Source organism: Festucalex cinctus, chromosome 2, assembly GCF_051991245.1.
Source record: "Festucalex cinctus isolate MCC-2025b chromosome 2, RoL_Fcin_1.0, whole genome shotgun sequence".
Taxonomy (NCBI): domain Eukaryota; kingdom Metazoa; phylum Chordata; class Actinopteri; order Syngnathiformes; family Syngnathidae; genus Festucalex; species Festucalex cinctus.
The window spans coordinates 41,527,408-41,547,574 of NC_135412.1; the positions used below are offsets into that span (position 1 = coordinate 41,527,408).

The window sequence follows — 20,167 nt, forward strand, 5'->3', positions numbered from 1 at the left end:
CTTTCTTTTTGTCACGCCGCCACGCTGGTCATGCTTTTATTTTTGCACTCAGGTTTACTTTGAAGTCATTAACCACCCTCTCACCTCAGGTCACTTGCCTTTCCCCTGCACAGTAATCACCGGTCCACGCCCATGATGGTTTCCACCTGCTCCCAATCAACCCGGACATAAAAGCCACCTGCATTCTCCCCTCCGTTGCCGAAGTGTCACATCTCAGTGCATGGAAGCGTCCTCACAGTCCTTGTTTCACAGTCCTTGTTCGATGTCAAGCCTTGCTTTGTCTTGCGCCCTTAGTTTGCCCCTTGTTTTCCTCCCTAGCGGAGCGCTTTTAGTTGTCCCTGTTTTTGAGTGCCCTTGTTTTTTCTCCAGTTTGGAGCTCTTTCTGTTGTGCCTTTTTTCCCTCCTTGAGAGGTGTTTTTGGTTCAATTGGATTAAAGCTGCAGCCTTGTTGGCCAACTTACACTCTGCGTCTGAGTCCTACCTTCTCGCTCCGTGTCAGTACACTTCGGCCAGCATGGACCCAGCGGAGAAGTTGGAGGCTGCACTTCGACGACAGGCCGTCCGCCTGTCGCAGACGGAGGAGGTCCAGCAGGCGATGGCCACCCGCATGGGAGAGCTCGTTGGACAGGTGCAGGAGCTAATGAGCCACCTGCGACCCTCCACGCCGGCCATCACAAATCCAGAGACAGCAGAACCACCGATCCCGACTCCAGCCTTGACCGGGGCTGGATTGAGACTGGCTCCCCCGGAGCGATACTCGGGAGACCAAGGACAATGCCAGGCATTCCTAACCGAATGCGACTTACATTTTGAACTTTCGCCACAGGCTTTCCCCACTGACCGTTCCCGTGTGGCCTTCATGATTTCACATCTGACTGGAAGAGCCAGAGACTGGGCCACCACGGAATGGGCAAGGCACTCCCCGCCTTGCTCAACCGCAGCCGGGTTTAGCAGGGCACTTCGTCTCGTGTTCGATCCAACTAACATGGATCGGGAAAAGACTCGAGAGCTTAGTAACCTCAGACAGGGCAGAGAATCGGTGAATGACTACGCAATCCGATTCCGATCTCTAGCGGCCAGGAGTGGCTGGAATGACACAGCTCTTTTTGACCACTTTTTAAAGGGGCTTTCCACAACTATGCAAGAACTCCTATTGCCCGTAGACTTACCTGGCGATCTGGACTCATTGATCTCATTGGCCATTCGCACCGATCATCGACGGCGAGATCTTTTGCAGACCAGCAGACATCAACGAGGACACGGTTCCGGATTCTTCCGGCATCCGGAAGCAAGAGGCCCTCCGCGAGGTGTCCTTCCCCAGTCACCCACTGCGGGAAGGCCCAGCGAGAGTGACGAGGAGCCGATGCAGCTGGACCGCGCCCGATTGTCTCACCACGAACGCCAGCGACGTCGTCAAGAGGGGCGATGCTACTACTGTGGAGAACAAGGCCATCTGGTCGTAGCTTGTCCCACCAAGAGAGGCTCTCCGGTGAGTACCGCGACTCACCAGCAAGGCAAAAACCGAAAACTCACGCAAGTCACGATTTCCTGCAATACCACTCCCACAGACCTACTAGCTCTCATTGACTCTGGAGCGGACGAGAGCCTCATGGATTGGGGTCTGGTGAAGAAATTGCAGGCCGGCACGGAACCACTTACTACCCACATGAGGGCCAGGGCGCTCAATGGCAAAGACCTATTCCTCATCACGCACATCACAGAACCACTCGAGATCCACATTGGGCAGCACAGAGAACTCCTTCGCTTCCATGTCTTCCGGTCCCCATCACACACACTGGTCCTGGGTCATCCCTGGTTGCAGTTGCACAACCCCCGCATCGACTGGCGATCGGGGCGAGTCCTGGACTGGGGAGATGATTGTGACCACCATGGGGTGGAGCGGCCAGCGGCAGAGACACCTCCCGCTGCCATCCGACAGGTGTCTCTCGTGAATGACCAGGATTACCCGGACCTGAACACCGTTCCCTCCTGCTATCATCCGCTCAGGGAGGTGTTCAGCAAGACCAAGGCCATGTCACTTCCCCCACATCGATCCTATGACTGTGCGATCGAGTTGATTCCTGGATCTACCATCCCCAAGGGGAGATTGTACTCTGTGTCGGGTCCCGAACGCAAGGCCCTAAACGAGTACATACACTTCCTTGAAAGCAGGACTTATCCGGCCATCGTCATCGCCAGCTGGAGCCGGATTTTTCTTTGTGGGCAAGAAGGATGGCTCATTACGCCCTTGCATTGACTACAGTCCTCTGAATGAAATCACAGTCAAGAATCGTTATCCCCTGCCTTTGATGTCTTCAGTATTCGACCAGCTCCAGCAAGCCAAGATATTCACCAAACTGGATCTCCGCAACGCTTATCACCTTGTCCGTATTCGTGCAGGGGATGAGTGGAAGACTGGCTTCAATACTCCCCGTGGCCACTACGAATACTTAGTAATGCCTTTTGGACTCACTAATGCACCAGCGGTTTTCCAGGCCATGATTAATGATGTACTCAAGGACTTCCTCGACCAGTTCGTGTATGTGTATCTGGACGACATATTGATCTACTCACCGGATTTGAAAACCCACCAGCACCATGTCACCCAGGTCCTGAAACGCTTGCTAGAAAACAAGCTCTTTGTAAAGGCTGAAAAGAGCCTTTTTCATGCGGACACCGTCTCGTTTCTGGGATTCATCGTATCGCCGGGCAGAGTCGAGATGGAGCTGGAGAAGGTCAGCGCGGTCCGGGACTGGCCCACACCGGAATCCAGAAAAAAGGTGCAACAATTCCTAGGCTTCGCCAACTTTTACCGTCGCTTCATCCGCAACTTCAGCTCCATCGCTGCTCCACTCCATGCCTTGACCTCGCCACAGCAACGCTTCACCTGGACCCCGGAAGCCAACACTGCCTTCAAGGAACTCAAGAAAAGATTCACAGAGGCCCCGATACTCAGAGTTCCTGATCCTACCCGTCAGTTCGTGGTCGAGGTGGATGCCTCCAATCTGGGTATCGGGGCCGTCCTATCCCAAAGGAGCCAGGAAGATGGGAAGGTGCACCCCTGTGCATTTTTGTCCAGAAAGCTCTCCAAGGCTGAGCGCAATTACAGCGTGGGAGACCGAGAATTGCTGGCTGTCAAGGTCGCCTTGGAAGAATGGAGGCACTGGCTGGAGGGCGCGGAACACCCCTTCATCATCTGGACAGACCACCGCAACCTGGAATACCTACGTCACGCCAAAAGACTGAACCCACGACAGGCCAGATGGTCATTGTTTTTTAACAGGTTTTCGTTTTCTCTAACTTACAGACCCGGAAGCAAGAACGTCAAAGCAGATGCTCTGTCCCGAATCCATGACCCGGAAACCACAACAGCCGAACCTGAACCCATCCTGCCTAGGGACTGCATTGTCGGAACCATGTCCTGGCAGGTTGAAGAGGATGTCAAGGAGGCTCTCCAAGACACGATCGCTCCAAAAGAGTGTCCACCACGACGGCTCTACGTCCCGGAGGGTCTACGAGCACAGGTGATCAATTGGGCACACACCTCTCGTCTTTCTTGCCACCCAGGTACTCGCAGGACCCTGTACGTCGTCGCCCGGAGATTTTGGTGGCCTTCAATGGAGACCTCGGTACGTGATTATGTCAAGGCCTGCCCAGTCTGCGCCCGGAATAAATCATCAAATCAACCCCGGATGGGTCTCCTCCAACCACTGCCGATCCCCTCAAGGCCCTGGGCGGAGATTTCTATGGACTTTGTGACTGGACTTCCCACTTCGCATGGTAAAACCACAATACTCACTGTTGTCGACCGCTTTTCTAAGATGGCCCGCTTTATCCCATTACCTAAGCTTCCCTCAGCCAAAAGAACCGCCGAAGTCATGATCGACCAGGTGTTCAGGATCCATGGATTCCCGCGGCACATAGTGTCGGACCGCGGTCCCCAGTTTGTTTCTCGTTTTTGGAGGGAGTTCTGCAGAGCCATAGGGGCTAAGGCGAACTTGACCTCAGGCTACCACCCAGAGGCCAATGGACAGGCCGAGAGGCTCAACCAACAGCTGGAGACCGGACTACGATGCTTGGTCTCCCAAAATCCGTCCTCCTGGAGCAAGAACTTGGTCTGGGTTGAACTGGCGCATAACTCTTTACCTACTTCTGCGACAGGAATCACGCCTTTCAAATGTGTGCACGGATACGATCCGCCGTACTTCGCGGACCTGGAGGAGGAAGCCTCAGTTCCTTCGGTCCTCGCCATGACCCGCCGATGTCGCCGAATCTGGTCAGCAGCTCGACTGGCCCTTCAACGTCAAGGCGACAGAATGAAAAGAGCTGCTGACCGGAAGAGGAGGCCCGCGCCACAGTACCAGCCAGGTCAAAGGGTCTGGCTGTCCACAAAGAACCTACACCTCAAGGTACCATGTCCAAAGTTGGCCCCAAGATTTGTGGGCCCGTTTCCCATTGCCAAGTCCATAGGTCCTGCAGCCGTGCGCCTTCGCCTGCCTCGGTCCCTCCGCACCCACCCCACCTTCCACGTGATCCAGGTCAAGCCGGTCCAGGACAGTTCCCTGGTCCCGCCCGAGCCTGCACCGCCCCCTCCGGAGATGGTGGAGGGGGGTCCGGTTTACAAGGTCAGGAAGTTGTTGGATGTCAGAAAGCGGGGCCGGGGACGTCAGTATCTGGTGGACTGGGAGGGATACGGGCCGGAGGAGAGGCAGTGGGTGCCCTCCCGTTTCATCGTGGACCCCTCCCTCATAGACGAGTTTCATGAGGAACATCCTGACTTGCCTGGGCCGTCAGGAGCCGGCCGTTGAGGGGGGGGTACTGTCACGCCGCCACGCTGGTCATGCTTTTATTTTTGCACTCAGGTTTCCGGTTTACTTTGAAGTCATTAACCACCCTCTCACCTCAGGTCACTTGCCTTTCCCCTGCACAGTAATCACCGGTCCACGCCCATGATGGTTTCCACCTGCTCCCAATCAACCCGGACATAAAAGCCACCTGCATTCTCCCCTCCGTTGCCGAAGTGTCACATCTCAGTGCATGGAAGCGTCCTCACAGTCCTTGTTTCACAGTCCTTGTTCGATGTCTAGCCTTGCTTTGTCTTGCGCCCTTAGTTTGCCCCTTGTTTTCCTCCCTAGCGGAGCGCTTTTAGTTGTCCCTGTTTTTGAGTGCCCTTGTTTTTTCTCCAGTTTGGAGCTCTTTCTGTTCTGCCTTTTTTCCCTCCTTGAGAGGTGTTTTTGGTTCAATTGGATTAAAGCTGCAGCCTTGTTGGCCAACTTACACTCTGCGTCTGAGTCCTACCTTCTCGCTCCGTGTCACTTTTCTCTTTATTTTTTTTCTGACCTTTTCTCTGGTCTCCTGACCATTTAAACTTCACGACTCTGGCAAGATTCTGAAGTACCAGGTTAAGGCGAAGGGTAATGGGATATTTATAAGGCTTTAGGTGAATTAATGAGTATAAATTTATACGTATTTGCACGCACGCACGCGCGCGCACGCACGCACGCACGCACGCAAACGCACGCACGCAAACGCACACACGCAAACGCACGCACACACCAAAAAAAAAAAAAAAGAGCAATGATGATAAGACTTTGAATCGGTAAGACTACCGAATGAACAATTCTGAGCTCTTAAAAAAAGAAAAAAGAAAAAAGAAAAAAAAAAAGGGAGAATGCTGATTGGTCTATAGTTATTGAGTGTACAGACATGTGATGTCTTGAACGGATTTTAAAAAAAAAAAAAAAAAAAAAAAGTTAAATTCTGTAGCCAAGGTGATAGGATCTTTAATAAGTTCATTATTGATGTTAAGTTCCAGATCCTTGGTATTCACTTTGGTTTGTCGGCTGGATAATTTATCAATTTCTTTCCACACTTTTTTCACATTCCCTTTAGCACTCTCAATTATATTTAAGAAGAAATTCGCTTTAGCCTTACGCAGTCCTGCAGTTTCGTGCTGATGTAAATTTTTGGGGGTCACTGATTAGGCCAGTTTTCAGAAATAATTTGAGCAGCTGATCTCTGTTTTTTAGTAGTGTGCGACATTCATTATTGAACCAGGGAAGGGAGCAGGATTTCTTAGTCCTGGCGCTCCCACTTCTGGAGAAACGAAGCAGAACCTCTTTAATTTTACAAGAAAATGAGTCAGCACTGTCGTTTATATCGTCTCCAGAAAATAAAAATCCCTATCTAAATACTTGAGAGCATTGCTGATGTTTTGTTGCTGTTTTAAGATCATGTTATAGTCTGACAGTCCTGTGATCAAGTTCTAAGTCTTTGTAATTCTTTCTGGCTTGTTTGTAAACAACAGGTCAATTTTAGTTTTGGAGCTATGTGTTATTCTAGTAGGACCATCAGTAAGTTGTGTTTGGTCAAACAAGTCAGTAATTGTTTTAAGGCTTGAGTTGTGGGCTTGCATAGAATATATTACTGTAAAGAACATTTTTGGGTTAACTTCCCCTTTCAACAGAAAGCTTTTTTTTTTTTTTTTTTTTTTTTTTTTTTTTTTTTTTTTATACGTGTATGTGTGCGTTTGTGTGTGTGTGTGTGTGGGGGGGGGGGTGTGCACATATATGCGTGCGTGCAAATACGTGTAAATTTATACTCATTAATTCACCTAAAACCTAATAAAAATCCCATTACCCTTCACCTTAACCGGTAGGGGTGTTAAAAAAAATCGATTCGGCGATATATCGCGATACTACATCGCACGATTCTCGAATCGATTCAATAAATAAAAAATCGATTTTTTTTTTTTTTTTTTTTTTTTTTTTTTTTTTTTTTTTTTTTTTTTAAGATCTCAGAATTGTTCATTCGGTAGTCTTACCGATTCAACGTCTTATCATCATTGCCTTTTTTTGTGTGTGTGTGTGTGTGTGTGAATCGATTTTTAAACTTCCATTTTTAATGGAAAAATATTCAACAAAACGTCTGACTTCGGGTTAGGATTCACACCTTGAGCATGGAAGAATGTTATATGAATGGAACATTAAGCCTTAATATTTTATTTTAATGCTGTTCAAACATGAAACAGATTACAACCTCTATAAGACTGAAATTTCAGATAAATAAATAATACATTTTCATATAAATCTTACATCCTACAAGCTTACTGATTAGTATTTTCTAAATTTGAATGAAAAAAATCGCAATAATCGACTTATAAATTCGTATCGGGATTAATCGGTATCGAATCGAATCGTGACCTGTGAATCGTGATACGAATCGAATCGTCAGGTACTAGGCAATTCACACCCCTATTAACCGGATACTTCAGAGTCTCGCCAGAGTCGTGAGGTTCAGACGGTCAGGAGACCAGAGAAAAGATCAGAAAAGATAAGAAGAAAAGAAAGATAATTCAAATTAAAATCCAGCACCAACCAAACACTTCCTGCCTTCCACATGGTTACAAAATCAGAGTCTTACGGCAACCCCAGAAACTTCTAAATTCCAACAAATTAAAGAGATCTCAAGAGACCAGAGGAAAAACTAAAGAGAGGAAGGGACCGGGAGGCAGAGGAGGACGGGCGGGGGGAGGCGAGGAGGGAGAGGCGACAGAGGGGGAGGAAGGGGGAGGGGAGAGGGAACCACGGGGCACACCAGAGGCCCAACAATCAGTTATAAAATACCAAATACAGAAGCAGCAAATACAGAATTTATAACGCTGTGGTGGCTCTCGTTAACAGGCAGAATCTAGGCAGAATTAAGTTGCCAAATTAAGATTAAAAATTCTATGTACCTAGACCATGTTTGTTTAAATCTGGATACTTGATTTTTATTTAAAGCAGAGATTTTTTCCATTAAGATATAATTTATTAGTAGGTTTAACCAGTAGTTGATATTTAGTGTTTATTTTTCCATTTGACAAGGATTGTTTTTTTTTTTTTTTTTTTTTTTTTTTATACTTTATTTTTCCTCAACAGTTTTCAAATATAACAATCATTAAGAACAAAACAAAACATACACAAAAAAATAAAAAAATAAAATAAAACGAAAAGACGTAACAAGGGCTCTGGAATCATCCTAAATATTTAACCAGCTCAATCAGTTCAGTGGTGTGATCTGTTTGTCCATTCTTTGTCGTTGCATAAACAATGTCCACTTCATCCATTTCTCATGGCAAACGACTTCTTCCATTCTTAACCTATGTGTGAGTAGTTCCATGTCGTATATCAGGCCCACTATTTTGAACCAGTCCTCAAGTGTCGGGGGTCCAGGGCTGAGCCACTTCTTTGTGATGGCCTTTTTACACGCAGCCATCATTATCTTAAGAAGGTACCCATCTTCCTTTAATACAGAACCTGCTGACAAGCAGCCTAGATACAGTACCTCACATGAAAATATTATATTATAGCCCAGAATCTCCTTAATGGCATTAGACACATTTTCCCAAAAAGACACCACCTTTGGGCATAGCCAAAACACATGTGCGTGGCCCACGTTGATTGCACCACATCGGCGCCAACATGGCTGCACTACCTTGAGACATTTATATTTAATTTTAGGTGTAATAAAAAACCTAATGATGTTCTTCCAACAGTGCTCTCTCCACACACGAGAGGACGTAGTGGAGCCCTGTGTTTTTATCATACTTAACCATTCACATTCTGTAATGTTAATTTGAAGTTCCTTCTCCCATCTCTGTTTGATGTACATAGTCTCCCCCCTACCCTCCGTCAAGTTGCGATACAGTGTGGATACAATCTTTTTGGGCCTCGAGGTGTAAGCCCCCGCAACGGTTAGAATAAATCCATGAGGCTCCAACCGTAACCTGTCTTTTATTTCCTTCTCGTAGTAGTCCCTCAACTGTAAATATCTAAAGAAGTCATGTTTACCCAAACTATACTTTTCTTGCATGTCTTGAAAATGCATAAGTACCCCCTTCTTCACAATAGTACATAATGCAGTTATACCCCTTGGGATCCATTGTAGAAATGACTTATCGAAACTATTAGGGACAAACCGTTTATCATATGCTATCCACCTTAGTATACAAATATCATCTTCTACATTTAATTTCTTTATCAACTTAAACCATAGTTCCAATGTAAAGCGTGTCACGGTACCCATAACTTTATCGTCACCCAGTTCCATCCTACCACCTGCAAGGAGGCTTTGAATCTCCCTTCCATGAACAGTACGTTCCAAGTTTTTCCATTTTGATGTAGAGGTCTCATCACACCAATTGACCACCGCTCTCATCTGTGCGGCATGGAAATATTCCCTAAAATTAGGTAATGCCATTCCTCCTTTGTCTTTCCTCGCCTGAAGCGTTTCAAGTTTAACTCTTGGTTTTTGGTTATTCCATACAAATCTTGAGATAACTTTGTTCCAATTTTGGAACTGTCTGTCAGGAATATTAATAGGTAAGGCTTGGAATAAATAAAGGATTCTCGGGAGTACGTTCATTTTTATAACCTCAATCCTGGAGCTAAAATCTAGCCCAAGAACTTCCCACCTCACAATATCATTTCTAATGTTTTCGTCCATCTTGTTGTAATTTGCACCGTATAGTTCATCCAATCGTTTCGTTAAAGTAACCCCGAGATATTTCAGGTCTTTGGCTCCCCACTTAAAACTATATCCCCTTTGTATGTCTACAGTTGGGTGATACTTAAATGTCAGAATTTGTGTCTTCTTTAAATTAAGTTTGTAGCCAGAATAGAAACCATATAATTGCAAATTCTTAATCAGTTTTGGTAAACATGAGTTCGGATCCTCCAAGTAACAAATATCATCAGCAAAGAGACCCACTATGTGTTTCTCTCCGCCAATCTGTATCCCCTTCAACTCCTTATTTTGTCTAATTAGTTGTGCCAGGGGTTCAATAAAGATCGCAAAAAGGGTTGGTGAAAGACAGCAACCCTGCCTAGTAGACCGCTGTAGCTGTATGGTATCAGTCAGGCTGCCGTTTATTTTTATACGTGCAGTAGGTTTTCCGTATAGTGCTTTAACACATCGAAGTGCCTTATCGTTTAATCCAAACCTCTTCAAAACCTGAAATAAGAAGGCCCAATTAACACTATCAAAAGCCTTTTCGGCATCAAGACTTATCAGTGCTGCCGTTAAATTGTTACGCACAATATAATCAATTATATGTATCGTTCTCCTTATATTGTCATGAGTTTGGCGCCCTCTAATGAATCCCGTCTGGTCCTCATCAATAATATCACCCATAATATGTTCAAATCGTTTAGCAATAATTGAAGTATATATCTTATAGTCCACATTTAGTACTGAAATTGGTCTATAACCTGAGCATGTTTCTGTATCTTTGCCCTTGGGAATAACTGATATCAAGGCCTCATTCCAAGATGGTGGTATTACCCCATGTTCAAGAGTATAATTAAATGAGGATTCAAGTAGGGGCACAAGTTGTGCTGCAAATTTCTTATACCATTCAGAAGGCAGCCCATCTCCTCCAGGTGACTTGTTTGGCTTGAGTTTTTTAATGGCCTTCTCTATTTCTACTCTAGAAATAGGCGATGTTAAAATCTTATTCTGTGACGTTCCTATTGAAGGGAGATCTAGTGTGTCAAGAAAAGCTTTCATCTGGTCAGTAGTTGCCGACTCAGGTTGGCTGTATAACTCTTTATAGTAATTACAGAAGACAGTTTTAATTTCCTTCGGATTATATGTCAAGGTATTGGTTTCTGGGTCCCTAATTTTACAAATCAACCTGTCTGCTTGTTGTTTTTTTAGTCTTCTGGCCAATAGCTTTGTGGCCTTCGATCCAGATTCATAATATGATTGTTTCAAAAACCTGAGTTTCTTTTCCACCTCCATACTATACATTCTATCCAAATTATCCCTACATTCCTGAATTTTAGACAAAAGTCCAGGATCCCGTGTGTTTTTGTGTTGTTGTTCAATATCAAGTAACTTTTCCCTTTCCCTCTTAAAATAGTCCTCTTTCTGCCTCATAAGAGCTGTCGTACGAGCGATGAACTTACCCCTCACAACCGCCTTAAGAGCATCCCACAAAATATTTGAGTTGACCTCACCATTATCATTCTCTTCTAAGTAAATATCAATGTCTTTTTTGGCGTCTTCTGCAAACGACTTATTGTTTAACAGTCCAACATTCAGCCTCCATGATGTATTTCGCTTTTCTAGTTTTAATTCGACTTCAAGGTGCATTTCACAGTGATCTGATAAATCAGCCACACCAATTTCGCACAATTGTATTCTATACAAATCACACATAAGAGTAAAGAAATAATCAATTCTAGCATAACTCTTATTAGGTATTGAATAGTGGGTATAGTCTTTCCTGGAGGGGTGCAACTCCCTCCATACGTCCACAATACCAAATTCTTTCAATATGGGTTTAAGTCGTTTAGTAACGCAAGTGGAATTTCTTTTTTTATTGGTTGTATCTACCTTGCTATTCAACACCATATTGAAATCACCCCCACAAATAAGCATTCCCTCCATCTCCAAAATAATCCTGTCAAACAAGGCCTTAAAAAAACTAATGTTTGCCATTGGCGGAGCATATACATTAACTAAGGTCACAGTTGTGTTTTCCAGTCTTCCTACCACAATGTTAAATCTTCCTTCCTTATCACAAATATTTTTAATACATTCAAATCTGACCAAGTTAGAAATAAGCATAGTCACACCTCTCCGACAACCTTGTTGACAGACGCTATAGAATACATACTGATAACCAAACTTTTTCAGCTTTTCATTCTCCTGTTCAGACAAATGAGTTTCTTGGAGAAACACAACAGGGGCGTTGTCTTTTCGTAGCTTTGTCATGACTTTACGTCGCTTGACAGGATTATTTAGACCATTCACATTCAACGACAATATTCTAATATTATTCCTCGTCATATCTCACCAACACTTTAAATTGCAGTCCAGGCCCCAAAACAGAAAAAACACATAAACATTTAAACATTTGCAAAACATCAAAACTTGTGACTCCACAAAACAAGGGTGTATTCCGCCACCCTTCTTGCTCCCTGTTGGTGGGAGGGGGGCAAGATACCTCAAGCCTGAGGGGACCCCCCCTAGTATTCCCCAAAACCGGAGACTGACTAGAAAAGTCCAACATAAACTCTCCACATGCAATCCCCTCTATCGGTTTACTTAAAGAAATAAAAAATAAATAAATAAAAGATTTCGTCATAAGGTCTTACATTGCGTGGGTGGCCATGGGACATAAACATTATAACCTTTCAAAAACATTATGAACCTTTGAAAAAACAAAAAACACAAATATACTATTTAAACTTAGAATATGTATCACCAACAACACTAACATTAGCCCCTTGAGCCACCCAAAGCTATAACCCAGTATACAAACATAAATAAAAAGGTGTTCTACTTATCCATTATCAGAAACTATGGTTGTTGCTTGCGTCTGAACTCGGTGAGCTTCTCTTTGGCACGCTGTCCTGTTGTAACCCGCGCGGCAGACCGCTTCCATGAAGACGTCTCCTTCAAGCCTTCCTCAAGAGCCACCGCGTTGCTCTCCCTCGCAGCCGTCCCGTCTCTTGCAGTTGTTGTCACCTCGATGCCACGTTCGGCCAAATCCGTGGCGACCTCGTCCGCACTTTCGTAGATTCGAAGTCCCGTATCCCAATACACTCATCTTCGTGTACGGCGTTTGAAAGCGAACGCCCTTTTGCTTCAACGCTGCTTTTATCGGGCCATATGCCTTCCGCTTTCCCATGACGTCTGCCGTGTAATCGTTGTCGAAGTAAATCCGCCTGCCGTTGACTTCAATCTTTTTCCGCCATGCTTCTTTGAGGACGGTTTCCTTAACGTAGAACTGTAGGAAGTTGACAATGATCGATCGAGAAGAAGGATTGTTTTTTAGCAATAGTAAGGGCTATAAATTTAGATTGAGATTGTTTACATGGTAGATCAGTTATTGTTAAGTCACCTAGTAAACACAATCTTGGAGATAAAGGAAGCCTACAGTTTAATGTATCAGAGAGCTTTTCCAAGACTTTAGTCCAAAAATACAGCACTGGAGTACATGACCATAAAGCATGAAGATAAGTGTCAGCAGTGTTTTGTGAACATTGGAGACAAATGTCGGAGTCAGAGAGTCCCATTTTTTTCATCATATGTTGCGTAATATATGTTCTATGAAGTATCTTATATTGGATAAGTTGCAAATTTGTATGTTTTGTCATTTTAAATACATTTTCACAGATTTGGGTCCAGAAGTCTGGTTCCGAAACTATAGACAAGTCTTTTTCCCATTTTAAAGTAGGTAAATACATTTTATCTGTGTGTAAAAGTAGCTTATATATTTTTGATAGTTTTTTTGTTGTTGTTGGAGAAAGCTTTATAATATCTTTAGCTAAGACAGGCAGTTGGAGCGTATCCTGAAGTGTTGGGATTTGTTTCTTAACCATATTTTTAACTTATAATGTAAGAAATTTCCGTTTTTTATTTCATATTTTTGGACCAAATTTATATACGATATAATCTTATTATCTGAGAAAAGATGATGAAGGTGTGTAATTCCTTTCTGCTCCCATAAACCTAAATGGAACGACTGATTACTAAGTTGAAAGTCGGGGTTATGCCAAATGGGAGAAAGCCCACAGGGCGCCAATTGGGAGTTAGTCATTTCTAATGCCTTCCACCAGGCAGTCAAGGCAGTCAGGGTGGCGGCTATCATTGGGTTTTTAAAACAATTATGTGGTTTTATCGATTTTGTAATAAAGAGTAAATCTGAAAGTCTAAGGTTATTGCAATCCTTCTGCTCCAGTTCCAACCAACAGTTAGTATCTCTGTTGGGTTGTGTCCATAGCACAAGATATTGTAGTTGATTTGCTTTATAGTAGTACATAAAGTTTGGTGCCTCTAAACCTCCTTTAGATTTACTTTCCTGAAGAGTGGATAGACTAATCTTTGCTTTTTTTTTTTTTTTTTCCCCAATAGAATTTTGTGATAGAGTCCAGCGATTGGAACCAGTTAGACGTAGGTTTAAATGGAATCATTGAAAATAAATAATTTATCTTTGGTAAAACTTTCATTTTTATAGTAGCTATTCGTCCTGTTAAAGAGATAGGAAGATTATTCCAGCGCTCCAGGTCACTGCGGATGCTTTCCAGTAATGGTAAAAGATTTAAAGAAGTTAATTCAGTTAATTTAAGTGAAATTTTAACACCTAAGTATTTTAAATTACCTGTAGGAAAGGAGTAGTGTGGATCCTGACTTGTGGGGTTCCATGAATTTTCTGTAATAGGTAGTAATGTTGATTTTGTCCAGTCAATAGAATAATCTGATAAGTGAGAGAATTTAGTTAAGTTAAATGCTCCCCCTAACGAGATAGCAGGTTCTTCTAAATAGAGTAATATATCATCGGCATATAGATTAATTTTATGTTCTATTGTCCCGGAGTGGATTCCTTGAATCCGTCTATCCTGACGTATAGCTAGTGCAAGCGGCTCAATAAATATCGCAAATAATAAAGGAGACATTGGGCACCCTTGTCCTGGTGCTCTTTGTAGAGTAAAAGTCTGTGATGTAATCCCATTAGTAGTAACTGTAGCTTTAGGAGAATCATATAATACTGAGACCCATTGAATGAATGACTCCCCGAAGCCAAATTTATTTAGGATAGCAAAGAGGAAGGACCAGTTAACTTTATCGAAGGCTTTTTCTGCATCCAGCGAAAAAACAACTGCCTTTTTGTCATGCCGCTTTGACATACTAATGAAGTTAAAGAGCCTCCTAATATTATTAGTAGAATGACAACCTTTAATAAAACCTGTTTGATCGCTATGAATAATTGTCGAGATTACTGTCTCTAGTCTAGATGCCAAGGCCTTGGCGATAATTTTAATATCGGTGTTAATTAGTGATATCGGTCGGTAACTTGATGGGAGGGTGGGGTCTTTTTCTGGCTTTAATAAAAGTTTAATTGCTGCTATATTCATATGTAGACGTATATCACCCTTACTTTTAATTTCAGTTACTACTCTTAGAAATAATTTGAGCAAACATTAACCAGAAGTGTTTAAAAAATATAGCCGGATAACCGTCTGGACCAGGTGCTCTGCAATTAGGCAGACTGTCTAAAGCCCTATACAACTCATCTATAGTAAGCGGGGCATCTAGAGTATCTTTATGTTCAGTAGATAATTGAGGTATATTTAAGCTATTAAGGAATGCCTCAATGTGTTCATGGTTAGTTCTATTAATTTCTGAGTATAGATGACGATAATAGTTATAGAAAATATGGTTAATTTCTTCTGGTGATTGTGTGCATTCACCATTTGTACCTTTAATAGCCATTATAAGGGATTTTTCCCGATTATGTTGAAGTTGATTTGCCAGAAATGTACCTGATTTGCTATCTTCAAAGTTATTATATCTCAACTGTTGTATTATAAACTCTGTCTTTTTAGATAACATGTTATCTAACTGTATTTTTATATTTTGTAATTCAGTCCATATTTTAATCATTTGGGTTTGTTGCATATTCATCCGTTGTTTAATTTTATCTTCCAAGTATTTTTCTAATTTTTGATCCTGTTTCTTTTTATAAGTTGAATATGATATAATTTTTCCTCTAATTACCACTTTCCCTGCTTCCCAGAGAAGAGATGGAGATATATTTGGAGAGTCATTTATTTCCAAAAAATCTGCCCATTCCCTTCTTATAATTTTAGCAAACTCTATGTCTTTCAGTAGTGAGATGTTAAAACGCCATATCGGGGTGGTTTAAAGGTATAGTCAATTTGTAGAGTGAGAGAGACTGGTGCATGGTCGCTAATAATTATAGAATGTATTTTTATAGCAGTTTTATCAGCAATAGAATTGTAAGGAAAAAATCAATTCTTGAGAATGATCGGTGCAGCGCAGAGAAGACAGTAAATTCCTTCTTAGTTGGGTTTTGAAGTCTCCAGCCGTCGCTGAGGCCAAAATCATCCATATTTTCAACAGAAAGCCGGTTGTTTTGTTCCAAGTATGTGGTTAAACATTGTAAAATGTCATTTCGTTTTCCTCCTCCTCCTACAGTTTTGTAGAAGGAGCAGGTTTCCGGTCCTTCATGGCCACAATCGGACCCAGGTACCACAAGCTGTCCCAGCGTGCCGTCAGCTTGCAGCTTTATGACGACGTGGAGAGAACGGTCAAGCCTCAACTCATCCGTGACTTAAAGGCCTGCCTGGGCAAATCCAAAGACGCGGAGGGCGCCATTCATGTGACCTGTGACCTCTGGGCGGGCGCGCAGTCCGAGCCGGCGGATGAGCCCATCGTTATCGTGCAGCTCCACTTTGTCAGCGATGCGTGGCAGGTTCGCCGGCCCACCGTGGCCTTCCGTCACGTGAGCCACAAAAACCTGAGTGACGGCGTGGCCAAGGAGCTGGAGGGCGTGCTGCTCAGCTATGGCGTCTTCCCGCAGAGCATCGGCTACGTCCTCGTCAGCCACGCCAAAGAAGTGCTGGCCGCTAACAGCGTGTTCTGCGACTACAAGATCATGTGCCCGTCGAGCAGGGGGGAGCCCGACGGCGACGAGATTGTGGCCTTTCTGTCAGACCGGATGGCTGAATCGGAGTCGCCGTTTTCAGAGCTCAAAATCGGGACGAGAATTTCTTGTGTGGCAAAAACGCTACAGTTGGTCATCAGCGAGGCGTTGAAGAACTCCAGGGTGGTTGAAAACCTCCTCTCACATGTCCACAATGTGGTGGCTTTCTTCAGGGGCAGCACGTACTGGAGCGAGGTATGAAACATTGTATACAAACACTTCTATCGCTGTCTCTTTTTACTAACAATTACAACTACTTGGATCCAACTGTCACTTGCTAATTCCTTTATAAGGAAAAGTAACATTTCAACATTCTTTAAGCCATACAATAATAATAAGGTAGCCGCTAATTAGCACATACATTAATGCATAACTAATCAACTTATTGTTACTTTAGCCATAATGTTTTCAGAAGTAACAATAGACACACATCATATTGGTTATAAATTCCATTTTCATGTCTATGGTCATCATTGCCTTTTTTTTTTTTTTGCTTAGTCGTCACAAGTATCCAGCTGAGGTGGCAGTTGAGCCCCACAAGAAGCCAAAAGGATTTAACAGAAATCAAAACATACTTTATCGATTTTTAACTGCCTGTATCTGTCTGGTATTGGAAATTAATTAAAAGTTAAAGCCTTAAATAATTAATTAATCACAACAAATTATCGCCTTAATTATGTATTAACGCAGATTAATCACTTTATTAATTTTGGCTAGTGTTGTGCCGATACCGTTTTTTGGCTCCCGATACTGATACCGATACTCAGCTTTGCAGTATCGGCCGATGCCGATACCATACCGATACTTAAGATTTTTTTTTCCTCAACATGAAAAAGCTGTCCTGCCATTGGTTCAGAGCATTCAAGGGCCAATGGGATATCTTAGATCGGCATGCAGTGAACATGTCATATATCAGTGAATGTTATGCATGAGCAAGTCACAAGATGCTGCATCCAAAATTCTTTCTTAGCGTTGGAATTAATCGTATCGGCATGTTACTTGTGAGTAGTCACCGATACCGATACCACTGTTTTTATGCAGTATCGGCACCTCTGCCGATACCAGTATCGGTATCGGAACAACACTAATTTTGGCCGCAGATGATCCTTTAGCTGACAGTGGATGTTTATGTTAAAAGGTAGCACAGGTTGTGTTTGAGCAATAAACATAACTACATGCATTAAAGTAAAGCATTTTAATATGTTTATGTATGACATTCAGAATATGTGTTCATGTGAAAATATTGGAGTCATTTTTTTCCCATTTTAAATTATGCAAGTAATTTACCGATCAGAAAAAGGAGGATGAGCGTGTGCAGTGGATCAAAAAATGTTGAAAATGTCCTCATTACATTAAATGTCGAAAGAATTAACATATAACAGTGCTTTTCAAATTTAACTGGCAAAAAAAATTTGATAAAAAAAAAAAAAGCCCTTTTAATGAAGCGATTAATCATGATTAATCGAAATTAGGTGTGATTAATCTGGTTAAAAAATATAATCGTTTGACAGCACTACATTTAACTTAAAGCTACCAAACAGAAAATTCAATTTTGAATCGCTACTGCCACCTTTTGATGAAAAATGTAACTGCCATACACCCTTCTTCACTACACAATGCTCAGATGACTTCACATCAGCACAGGATGGGAAATTCAAACCCAAATCCAGTCTTAAAACTATTGACCAGAAGCTTGCTGGACTACCCACTGTGAACAGCTAAGGTGTTAATCTATTAATTAGAAGATGTTCCAGTCATAGATGTTCAAACAAAAAGGCTATTTTATAGATGTTTTTGGTCAAATTGCTACAAAGAGCAGCATTAAGTTACACATGGTTGACGGGTCCACACCAAATCGCCAAATCCTCTTTGTGTCCTCGTGAAGGTTTTGGCGAAGGAGTGCGGCATGTCTTTGTGTCCGTCCTCCAGCCACTGTCGCTGGAACTCCATGATGGTGTCTTTGCGGCGAATGGTGCAGGAGTCGGCTTGGAACGGCATCATCACCGTCCTGGCGCAGGCGCGCAGCGAGGCCAGCGACACAGCCAGCGCCCCGCCTCTCATCATGGTCAAGAGGGAGCAGGTGCTCGACATCCTGGCTCTCCTGGAGCCTTTCCAGGAAGCCTTGCAGGTTCGAAATTGACTTCATGCGGTCATGTGGTAGAAGGGAACATGTGAGAATCTTTTTTTTTTTTTTTTTTGGCCTGCTGTCACCTGCAGGTGTTGTTAGGAAACGCAGTGGCCATCTCGTATGTCCTGACCTCTCTGGTTGGCCTGGATAAGACATTGGAGGGCTGCAGCACCAACTACATCCACTTCAAAAAGGCCCTACGCACGGGCCTCCATACTCACTTCCAGTCCCTGATTCACCAGAAAGACCCGATTGTGGCTGCCGTGCTTGACCCCAGGATCAAACTCAAGGTGTGTACTCCATAAAAAAAATCAAAATAAAAAAAATAAATAAATGTTTTTTCAGTCGAGTTTGTTTTGATAATCTGGCACAGCTACCTGTGCCTCGATTAAAAGTGCTCATTTTGGTAACAGGGTAAAAGTTTGCTCACAAGCTAGTAAGTGTTTGGAGAGTTTCTTTGAAATGGGGTAAAGCCAAATAATCAGAGAGAAAGAGCCAAAGTCAAAGTAAAATGAAGCTGAATTTAAGAGACGGTATCAGCAGTCTTGCTCAAGGTTCGTGTTTTTTTTGTTTTTTGTTTTTCTGCAAGTAATTTGCTTACACCAAATATGTGCGTAATATGTGGCAACTGGCCTGCAAATTCCTCAATTGAGCCATCAAATCTGCTTTGCCACATTGAGGCAAAAGCAGTCGGCATATATTATTTTCATCTAATTGGTTCATTAAAATGTATTCCTTTTGATAAATTCCAGTCTTGGTGAATAAATTATAATGAAATTGATTTTCAATATGAATTTATTTGGTCCCAAAAACATATTAAAACATTTTTATTTTAATTCTAAGTGTCCCAAAGACGTATTTATACTTTTTTTTTTTTTTCTTTAATGCTAGAGCATACAGCAGGCTTTGATGCAGCCTCTCAACTGCAGAGAACGGTTGAAGCAATGGTAGTTATTACAAAAACGGCCAACAGGTGGCAGCAGAGTATAAGAGATCAACCAGGGCCACGTTGAAACAAGCTGATTTCCCCACAATTCAAAACAGATTTGTCAATAATAATGAAACTTAGGCGAATTTTTTTGTCTTATACGACAGTTGCGCTGTCAGATTAGCCAATAAATTCGCTCAGTGTCGTGGACCAGACGTGTTGTCACACTACAAGTCTGAACTCGGCAAGACACCACCCGATCATTGCGTGTTGTCTTGGCAAGAGAGCCGCGTCGGCACTGTTTGTCGGGGAGGCGGAACAAAAAAAAAAAAAAGAAAAAAAAAAGAGGCACGACAGGGAGCATTTGCGTGAATGGAACACGCGTGGGACAAGTGTGACATGAGCGCATTGCTTGCGATCCCTGCTCGGTCGTGTTTAAAATATGATTTAGTAGCCAACACTCTATTTTAATTACATGCGCCGGGGTAATATGGCCGATTTTGTTCATTAATTTGCAGGATGACATCTTGTTTTATTATTTTATCAAACACTGAACTATTATCATTTTTTAGTAATTTTTATACTACTTAAATATTTATTCATATTTTACTTG

At 42.8% G+C, this 20,167-nt stretch overlaps 1 protein-coding gene across 2 annotated transcripts in view; it reads left to right on the forward strand.

Moving 5' to 3' along the window:
- mybl2a (v-myb avian myeloblastosis viral oncogene homolog-like 2a) overlaps positions 1–20,167 on the forward strand; it is a 78,427-nt gene that overhangs the window by 51,046 nt on the left and 7,214 nt on the right. For both annotated transcript variants that reach the window (XM_077515150.1, XM_077515149.1), the window contains exons 9-11: positions 15,991–16,693; positions 18,384–18,626; positions 18,716–18,916. In XM_077515150.1, coding sequence (XP_077371276.1) covers positions 15,991–16,693; positions 18,384–18,626; positions 18,716–18,916 — 1,147 coding nt within the window. The remainder of the gene's footprint in view (positions 1–15,990; positions 16,694–18,383; positions 18,627–18,715; positions 18,917–20,167) is intronic.